General features: G+C 41.7%; 1 protein-coding gene across 1 annotated transcript; it reads left to right on the top strand.

The window, feature by feature from the left end:
- Nucleotides 1–7,120: 7,120 nt before the first annotated feature.
- LOC121991667 (uncharacterized protein At1g66480-like) lies at nucleotides 7,121–9,153 on the top strand. Its single transcript, XM_042545660.1, has 2 exons — nucleotides 7,121–8,015; nucleotides 8,467–9,153. Exons 1-2 carry the CDS (start codon nucleotides 7,425–7,427, stop codon nucleotides 8,509–8,511), a joined length of 636 nt encoding a protein of 211 aa, XP_042401594.1. The 5' UTR covers nucleotides 7,121–7,424; the 3' UTR covers nucleotides 8,512–9,153.
- The last annotated feature ends 1,472 nt before the right edge of the window (nucleotides 9,154–10,625 follow it).

Raw genomic sequence — 10,625 nt, 5'->3', positions numbered from 1 at the left:
TGTCGCACGAACAGAAGGCCTCCCAATCGATCGGTCGATCGATTGGGAGCTGTGATTTTTTGTGATGGATCGATCAGCCGATTGATCCAGGCAATTCCCAAGAGCACAGAGGTGCTCTGGATCGATCGATCGATCGATCCAAAGCCTCCCCAATCGATTGGGAGCAATCCAATCGATTGGGATTTGACCGTTGGCGCAGGATATAGCTGTTGGCGAGCGTTTCTCTCGATAGAACTTCCACGGCTTCGATCCTTCTCTTCAGCGATCTTCACAGCGACTCCACAAAGTTCTCACCGCCAGTTCTTGAAGGTTCTTGGAGGCTTGTGCTAGTGCACGTCCAAGTCAAGAGGCGAGGAAGAAGTTAGGGTTAGGGTTTTCTTGTGTAAACTTGTAAGATCTTGTTGTATTTTGTTTCCCTTTCCTTTCTTCTTGTACTGAGAGTTTGTAAGGCTTCTCCACCTTCGGTAGTTACCGTAAAGGAGTGTTTTTCATAGTGGAGGGTGTGTGAGTGTGTGGATCCTTGGACTAGTCACCTCTTTTTGAGATGGATACCAAGTAAATCTAAGAGTTAGCGTTGTAGTGGAATGTTTCTTGTAATTTTCGCTGCACATCTTCACGAGAAGCAAGCAACGCTGAGCATGAGATCGCGCCAAGCTATTCACCCCCCCCTCTAGCTACATTTCGGTCCCAACAACTTCTGTGTAGCCAAGACTAATCCATACCCTAATTTTTTGAGTGTGGTGTAACGACACTCAGCTCCTTTTAATATATGACTCAACAAGTATACAGGTTGTTGCTCTTTCTCCTCTTGTCTTACCAATACTGACCCGACTGCATGCTCATTAGATGATAAATATACCCACAAAGATTCACCCGCTATTGTCTTAGACAATCTAGGCAGGGCAGACAAGTAATTCTTCAGCACCTCAAAAGCTTTATCGCAGTCAGCATCCCATTGAAATTTGGTCGCTCGACGGAGAATCTTGAAAAATGACAAGCTTCGGTCAGCTGAGCAAGAGATGAAGCGAGAAAGGGCAGTAATCTGACTAGTCAGTCTTTGTGCCTCCTTCAGATTGTGGGGAGGAGACATTTCTTGAAGCGCTCTCACCTTGCTTGGATTAACTTCAATCCCCCTCTCGATCATGATATATCTTAGGTATTTCCTACTCTTGGCTCCGAATGAACACTTAATGGGATTGAGTTTTAGTTCATACTACCTCAGAGTACGACAGGTCCCCTCCATGTTAGTACACAGGTCAATCGCCTGAAGAGACTTGATAAGGATATCATCCATGTATACTTCCATATTCCGCCAGATTTGCTTTTAGAATACTTTATTCATGAGTCGTTGATATATAGCCCTTGCATTTTTTAGTCCAAATGATATAATATTATAACAATAAGTGCCCTCAGCAGTTATGAAACTAACATTCTCTTGGTCATCATTAGCAAATGGGACTTGATAATATTCTTGATATGCATCCAGCATGAAGATGAATTCACACCCTAAGGTGGAATCCACCACTTGGTCGATACAAGTAGTGGATAATAATCTTTCAGGTAGGATTTGTTAAGATCTCTGAAGTCTTTGCAAACCCTCCACATATTACCCAACTTAGACACCAGGACAACATTAGCCAACTAACTTGGGAATTAGACTTCACGAATGTAGCCTCCCTCTAGTAATTTGTCTACCTCCTCTCTGATCATCTTATTCTAATCAGTTCTGAAATCTCATTTTCTTTTCTTAACTGGTCGGACGTTTGGGTGACATTAAGCACATGCTCCATGACTGTTGGTGACACCCCAGTTACTTCCTCGGGCATTCTAGCAAAAACATCATTGTTACGTGTAAGACACACAACAAACTCTTTTTTAAGTTCTGGGGTAGGTCAGCCACCACTTGTATAACAACTTTTAGTCGGCTTGGTCAAATTGGACTACTTTTTTCTCTTCGTAGACCAGTGTGGGTGGTACCTCCCAGATGGCATTGACCTCCATCCATTACATCTTCCATGCAGAGTTGGCTTCGGTCTTTATTATGTCAACATAACACTTGCGTGCCGCCAATTGGTCTCCTCTTACTTCCTTGGCTTGATCATCCATAGAGAACTTTATTTTCTGATAGAAGGTGGACACTACTTTCGAAACTCATTCAGGGTTGGGCGGCCCAAAATGGCATTGTAGGCTAAGGTCGCGTCCACTATTATGAAGGTTGATTGACTCGTCTTTACTAGGGTCTCCTCCCCTAAAGATATGACCAACTTTATGTGGCCAAGCTGCTGGACTTCATTACCCGTGAATCCATATAAAGGGGTTACCATGGGCTGAAGTTTTCTCAAGTCTATCTATAACTGCTCAAATGCTTGCTTGAAGATGATGTTAACTGAGCTTTCTATGTCAACAAAAGTATGAGAAATATTATAATTGGCTGTAACAGTCTTAATTATTAAACCATCATCATGGAGTATTTCAACCCTATCCAAATCTTTTGACCCAAAGCTAATTTCAAGCCCTATTGCCTGCTCCTTACTGCAGTCGGTCACATGAATCTCCAAACGTAGAGCATTTGATTTTCTTGCTCGGTTGGAGTCTCCATCAGTCGGACCCCTAGCTATTATGTTGATGTTGACTCGAGGGGCATTGTTACAGTTCTCATCCTCCCAAGTTGGTAGCTCTAGTTGATCCCGGGCTAGAGCTCGTGCCCAGTCTACTGGTGGTGGAGGTATTCTTTGACGTTGCTCGACTTCCCATTGGTTTCTCTTGGGCGATTTGTTCGGCCTTAGATAAGGGTGACGATTGGGCGATAGAGAGCGGCGATGGAATCTCTGATCATTGTTCTGATGATTCGCCAGGCTATAGTAATCCTTTGTATCATGGGTGGTGGATCGATGGTATGTGCACCACCGCAACGGGGCTTCCCTAGGGGGATCGGGATACCTTTCCGGCCCGACCTCCATATGTTGCACTGCTTGAGACTATGGTTCTTGATGTCGGGATTGAGGACCCGTTCAGGGCCCCCTAGGCGAAGGGGAAGGTAAGGTTGGGCGCTCAAGCGTCGGAACTGGAGCTGGTACAATGATGTCTTTCCTCTAAGCAGCATGCGCCTCCTCGACATTGATGAATTTGGTTATCCGGTCTAATAGGTGATCAAAGTTTCTTGGAGGTCTTTTGACCAAGGAAATGAAGAAGTCATTATTACTGAGCCCTTGGAAAAAGGCACTCACCAAAATCTCAGTAGTGGCTATGGGGCATCCATGGTCACTTAATTAAATTTTTCAATGTAAGTTCTAAGTGACTCCTTAGGCCCTTGTTTGAGTGAAAAGAGGCTTAGGGGAGTCTTCTAGTAGTGTTGGGTACTGGCAAAATGATGAAGGAAGACCTTGCAGAAATCCTTAAAATTGTAAATGAATTCATTCGGTAGTCGCTTAAACTACCTTTACACCGAGTCGCCGAGTGTGATGAGGAACACCCAACACTTTACTCTATCAATGAATTGATGGAGAAGGGCAGCATGCTCGAATTTAAGGAGATGATCCTCAGGGTTAGTTGACCCTGAGTTTTCCCCTATCGCCAAATTTTGATAATACTTCGGCAGCTTGTCTTGTAGCACCTTTGGAGAAAACGGGGTGTTAATTTCTTCAGAGGAGTTGCATCTTATTGGAGCTTTTCCTTGGCATCCTTCTCGGATAGGTGCTTCTCCTGAGAATTCTTGCTATAGTTCCCCTTGGCCCAAGTGCTCATGCGGTATGCGAAAGAGCGCACGATGGTGCAAAAACGATGAGTGAGACGCCCGAGGCAGAGGAATTGGGCCTTCCTCCCTAGCTCCTGACACCCTCTAGTGAGTCTTCATTGATACGATGGGATTAGGTGGCAGTAAGATGCCACCAGTAGCCACTTGTTGTTGTTGTTGTTATAATAATAATTTTTACTCTCGGGTAGTGATGAGCAGATTCAACTCTTCCAGCGTTAGTGTAACGGTAGTAAGTCTTCCAGCTTCTTCCATCTCTGATTCTTTAAGTCTCAAATTCAGGCAAAAGTTTACATAGACAGCGCCAAATTTGATCTTATCTGAAACCTGTTGCGCGCTAGGTACAATGGATGAATTGTTGATGGTAGGAGACCTTTCTCCTTGAGAAGGAGTTTTCCTTTGATCCTGTGCACGAGAAGATGAGCCAACAAAACATCAGTGCCTAGAAACCAGGGGAGTCCCTGGTGAAGGTCCTCCAATGCTCAAATTAGTAGGAATCCGGACAAGTGGATGAAGAACAATAAGAACATGTGTGTGAGAGTAAAGTTGCAGATGTCCAGAGAGCGTACCTTCATAACGAAGAGGACTCCCTTTTATATCCTCCTCACTTAACCTCCATAATCGTGAGGTGGCAAAATGTATCAGAGTTTGTCAGGTAAAGAGAATTGTACACCCTTGACAATGTGTAATAATTATCCGAGGAATCTTCCCTTTACCCACATGTATACCTCTTTGTTATTTGTGATTTCTATTATTACAGAGGTTGCTGAAGGAATAATTGGTCTACTGATGGGAGACACGATGGTCCTTGAAGAAATTTTCAGAAGAATATTTTCTGACACATGGTTATCATTTTAGCAGATTGTTAAGATATTGTCTGCTGAGTATATCTCGACTGACCCTTAAAGTCTGTCATCTTTATTAAGCCGCTCGATTGTATTTTGTATAGTCCTCTCTGTTACATATTGTACTTCAGGTATCTCGGCTGGTCAGTAAGGTCGGTTGCCTTTATGTCGGTCTCGGCATTAAGCCGCTCAGTTATATTCAGCATATCATTGAGGCATTCATTCAGCGAAGAATAATAACAAAATGCCTTGGTCTTGTTAGAAATCTCTTTGAAGAAGGATGGGATGCTCTATGCATCCTGGAAGTCGTTCTATCTGCTGTGTCTATTTTGTGATTTTGAAAAGTATGAAAAAGTCATGAGCATTATTCACCTCCACCCGTCCTCTAGTGCTTTCGATCTTATATATATAAACCCAGGCGAACACAGCGTCGGTCGAAATACCTCTAGGAGACAGCATTACCAAAGAATCGTAATAACTTATCAGAGAATAGCAGCTGCTCACCAAAAAATATTCCATTACTTTGACATATTCTTACTGATCCTATCTAAAACATGCAGAGATGGCGTGTTGGTTACAGTAGATGAATTATTGACCGCATAAGACCTTTCTCTCTGAGAAGAAGTTTTCCTTTGATCCTACGCACAAGGAAACGAGCCAACAAAACATCAGTGCTTAGAAACTAGGGGAGTCCCTGGTGAAGGCCTTCTAACACTCAAGTCAGTAGAAATTCGAACGGGTGGATGAAGAACAGTAAGAACATGTGCACGAGAGTAAAGTGCAGATATCTAGAGAGTGTACCTTCACCCCGGAGAGGACTCCCCTTTATATACCTCCACTTAACCTTCGCAATCATGAGGTGGAAGAATGTATTAGAGTTTGTTAAGTAAAGGGAATTGTACACCCTTGACAATGTGTAATGATTATATGAGGAAACTTCCCTTTACCCATATGTATACCTCTTTTATCATTTGTGGTTTTTGTTATTACTGGGGTTGCTGAAAGAATATACTATCATAATTGGTTTGCTGATGGGAGACACGATGGTCCCTGAAGAAGTTTCTAGAAGAATATTCTCTGACACATAGTTGTTATTCTAACGGGTTGTTAAGATGTTATCTACTAAGCATATCCCGGTTGGTCCTTAAAGCCGACCATCTTTATTGAGCTACTCAATTGCATCTTGTATAGTCCTCTCTGTTACATATTGTACATCAGGTATCACAGCCGGTCAGTAAGGTCGATCGCCTTTATGTCGGTCTCGGCATTAAGCCGCTCGGTTATGTTCAGCATATCATTGAGACATTCATTCAGAGAAGAATAATAATAAAATGCCTTGGTCTTATTAGAAATCTGTTTGAGGAAGGATGGGATGCTCTGTGCGTCCTGGAAGTGCTTCTAGTAAACCATGCTCTGCTAGAAATCTGTCCGGATAATAATATGAAGTTAAGTGCTTCAGACCTAGGAGAGCCTTTACCTAGCCAAGCGGGCATAAAGAGATTCGTGATCCTCGAGGAGGCGGAGGCCAGCCCATGCTCCAACCAAACTTATAGATGGTCGAGTGTGAGACGGATCAGACATCCCGATCGACATAAAATGTCGACCGCCTAAAAACCAGGTCAACTATTGAATGATCAGCCGTGTTATCTTTTAGGTAAATATTGAGCTCCCTATATTTGACCGACCTAAGAGTCAGTCAGTCACTGCTCGTCTGGCTTATACCCCAACCGAGCGAGGCTTGAGAATCCTAATGTTAGGCAAGTGATGAAGCCAGATGGGGAATGTTCTCTTCCAATGACTTTGACCACTATGTCGCCTTGACCTTGACCGTCACGTCATCTCTCAGGTTCGTTCGTTACATGTCATATCACCCGCAATTGAATCTTCCTTCACCTAGAGTAAGGCGGTTATACATCCTCCATCATTTGACATATTCTGACATCAGACATTCTCTAACGTTTCATTATTACAGAGGTTATAAGGATCAGTATAAAAAGAAGTCCTCTCTGTTGACGAGATATGCATGCACACACATCTATATTACTATTCATCTTCTTCTTCATTTTCGTCATCCTATTATTCTGATTTGAACGTCAGAATTATTTGTGCCAGAGATTCTCTTTCTGATCTCACTTTAATGTTTCCATTGGATCTATCTATAATATGCATAGATCTATAACTCCCAACTCAAAATCTTTTCTCTATCAACACTTCTATCTCACCGGCTGCTCATCTATTTAACTTTCGGACGATATCACACAGTATGTTGAAATTTTCTTTTCCATTTCAATGTCCAACATTATTATCATCAATCAGTATTTACACATACACCGAATTAGCCAGTATACTACAACATTAAAATACTCGCTCCCGTGGCCAAGTCTTCAACGAGCCATCAGTCAAATAATTCAGTTTGATAGGAAACAAAAGGAACACAAAGAATGTATTTATTTTTTCCTCCTTCAATACAAAAAGGCGCGTTCAATCTAGACACGAGACACATATTTTCCTCGAGATTTGACTCTCATGGTCGACGCGTGGGATTTCCCTCGAAGTGCTTAACGTTAGGTGGCGGTGCCAGCCATCGAGAACTTCATTGGCAGCTTACACAAATCCCTCTCTCAAGCTTCTCCGTTAAATAGAAAGAGATGGATGACGACGGGGAAGGCAACACCCCTAGTTTCAGGATTTCTGTTGCATGCCCACAATGGAGTTCAACTTGAATTAAAATAGGAATTCACCCTTCAAATCTATATTTTTGGAATTAGTTATATTATAATTTCTTCCCTTTTCGATTTCTTCCTCGCCGTACGTCGATCGAGAAGGAAATGGGCAACGGCCTCAGCAGAAAGAGGAAGATTGTAAAAGTGATGAAGCTCGACGGAAGTACCCTCAAGTTTCAGTCTCCGGTTCGAGCCGCCGAAGTGCTCGAGGAGTACCCCGGCTACAACCTGCTCGACTCCGACGACGTCACGCGGAGCGGCGTCCGCGCTCAGCCGCTGGAGCAGAGCGCCCCCCTGAAGCCTGGGAAGCTCTACTTCCTCATCCAGCTTCTACGGCGGCCGCCGGCGGTAGCCCCCGACCCGCGGTCTCTGGCAGGGAGGGCCTGGTCGGGCGCGCTGCGCGTGGGCGCCAAGGAGAGGCTGGAGAGCCTCCAGCTCTCCCGCCGGACCATGTCCGACGCGACGTCGACGCTGTCCCGGCGGTTGTCATCGTCGCTGGCCGTGGACGACATCGGGGACGGAGTGCTCCGGCTCAAGATGCGCCTTCCCAAGTCCCAAGTCGAGAAGCTGATGCGGGAGAGCGGGAGCCCCGTCGAGACCGCCGAGAAGATCGCCGAGCTATGCGTCATCAGGGACGGCGCCGCGCCACAGGCGGCGGAGCCGGCGATCTCGGCCGTTAGGAAAGACCGGAAGGAGGTATGAATTAGATGGACCTCTGCATGATAATCAAAATTCTAAAATTCCATGATACACATAAAACTTTGTCTCTGATAAAATTCAGTATTAAGAAACTTAAAACAAGATTCATAATCGATCGATTGAAAAACTCTGTTTCAATCAACTTTTACGTCTCTCAGCAACTTACATCTTAAGAGACTACTTCCTCTGAATCAAAGTTGACTCTAGCAAATGGTATTCTTCAGGGTTGCAAGTTTTCCTTCTACATTGGACCCGTTATTGTTTATTGCAGACTTTGGTGAAGGAGACTGAATAATTATAATCATCAACTTGGAGTAGCAAATTATAGATCGATAAACTATAAACATCAGATACCACTTCTTTTTCTTTTTTGATATTTTATGAGATATCATATGATCTTCACTTGTGGATGCATCAAACTTAACTTTGGTTTCTTTGTTTGTTGCAGAAGCGGACGAGATTTTCTGAAATCCCAGATGAGATTATTGCCTGATCAATATATCATACATAGTAGTACTTCACCATTTTCAAGGAAACTGATCACTGGTAAATTAAGCACTAGAACTTGAGAAGCTGCAAATGGCATCCGATTCTCCACCACGAATATCATAGTTTATTAGTTTGTGTGGAATTCTGTAGAGCCGGATGAAAGGAATCTGCAATTGTTAGGCAGATGGTGCTGAAAGTAAAATTTTGTGCTTCTTTCGAATTGAGTTTTATGGAGCAAAATCAGAAGTAAGAAAAATAAAAGTATATGCATGTTTTGACAAACTTGAGCGTTTTGATCTTTTCACATGGAAAAGTTGGCAGTCAGCTGTTGATTTTGTGTGAAAAAGAACAAATTAGTTTGATATATATGCACCAACAACTAGTTCGATTCTTAATTATTTGCATGACTAATTCAATTTCATGAAGATGACTTTGAAGCACAGTTTGCCAACATGCCGTGACTAACTTCGCCAACAACTAACACAAGCGTCAGACAATCAAGCAAAGAAGATAGAGATGTAGCTAGGGGTACAGTAACCTATAGAAGGCAGGAACAAGGGATTATGTCAGTGACGCTGAATCATGGCAAAGACATGGCCATCGAAGAGATGGATTCTTCTTCCAAGAGTCAAGTGTATAAATCAAAGGAGAGAGTGAGAGAAAAAAAAAAGCTGAGCCCACCAAAATTGTTCATACTACCAATATCATGTGATGGAACCCACCGAGGGTCTGTCAGATAGTGAAGTGTCAATCATCAGTGTTATTTAATTATGAAAAAAGTTAGTTTGATTTTATTGATTTGATTGAGAGATTTGTATATTCGTTCCTTAGTATATGAAATCATGATACATGTGATTTTATAGAGTAACACATTAAAATTGTTATATATCTATGAGATTTTAGCGCCCTCGCCTGCCTCTGAGTCCAGAGAATAAGTTTCTCCAAAGTAAATACACAGTTAGAAGGCATCAGTTTTATCTAGGATTGTAAATGAATCAAATATTTATGAATAAATTTGATGTAGACTTGACAATTAAGAGTTTATTTATGTTCATTCAATGTACACCAGATCAATTAAATAAATAAATTTGAATAACTTGTTAAACTAAACAAATAAGTTTAAACACATATATGTTCAGCTCGTTAACGTTCGTGAATAATGTTAACGAACCATGTTCATTAATAAAACTCTTATCAATATACTAAATAAATAAAAAAAATAAGTTTGAGGGGGCGTTTGGTTCTTTCCTAGGAATAGGAATCGGAATGAGAATCATTATAATGGGAATGAGTATGAGCATGAATATCACTCTTAAAAGCAATGTTTGGTTAGTTGTATATCTTCTATCGGAATAAATCAAAGTTTCCTTTTTTACCCTTAAAGGAAAATAAGAGAAAAAATTAGATGTGAGAGAAAGATGAATGTGAGAGAAAAATATGATGAAAGAGAATTATGAGAGAGAAAGTATTATGAGAGAGAAAGTGTGATAAGAAAGAATGAAGAGAGAGAAAGTGTGATGAGAGAAAATGAAAAAAAAAGAGTGTGATTGGAGAGAGCATGATGAGAGAAAATATGATGTGAGAGAAAGTATGATAGGAGAGGATGAATAGAGAGAAAATATAGTGAGAAAAAATGAGGAGAGAGAGTGTGATGAGAGAGATTGAGGAGAGAGAAAGTATGATGAGAGAGAAAGTGTGTTGAGGAAAAAAAGGAGTAAGTGTGATAAGAGAGATTGAGGAGAGAGAAAGTATGATGAGAGAGAAAGTGTGATGAGAAAAAAGAGAAAAGAGAGTGTGATGGGAGAGATTGAGGAGAGAGAAAGTGTGATGAGAGAGAAAGTGTGATGAGGAATAAAAGAAGGAAGAGAGTGCGATGGAAGAGATTGAGGAGAGAGAAAGTATGATGAGAGAGAAAGTGTACTGAGAAAAAAAAAAAGTGTGATAGGAGAGATTAAGGAGAGAGAAAGTGTGTGATAAAATGATGAGAGAGAAAATATAATGAGAGAGAAAATATAATGAGAGAGAATAAGGAGAGATAAGTGATATGAAAGAAAAAATAAATAAATATATTTTGATATTTGATATTAATGGAGAAAATTTTAGTTTTAAGTCAAGGGT

This window comes from Zingiber officinale, chromosome 6B, assembly GCF_018446385.1.
Source record: "Zingiber officinale cultivar Zhangliang chromosome 6B, Zo_v1.1, whole genome shotgun sequence".
In the NCBI taxonomy this organism is placed as follows: Eukaryota; Viridiplantae; Streptophyta; class Magnoliopsida; order Zingiberales; family Zingiberaceae; genus Zingiber; species Zingiber officinale.
The sequence above is the reverse complement of the archived record's forward strand: the minus strand, read 5'-3'. Positions and strand labels throughout refer to the sequence as shown.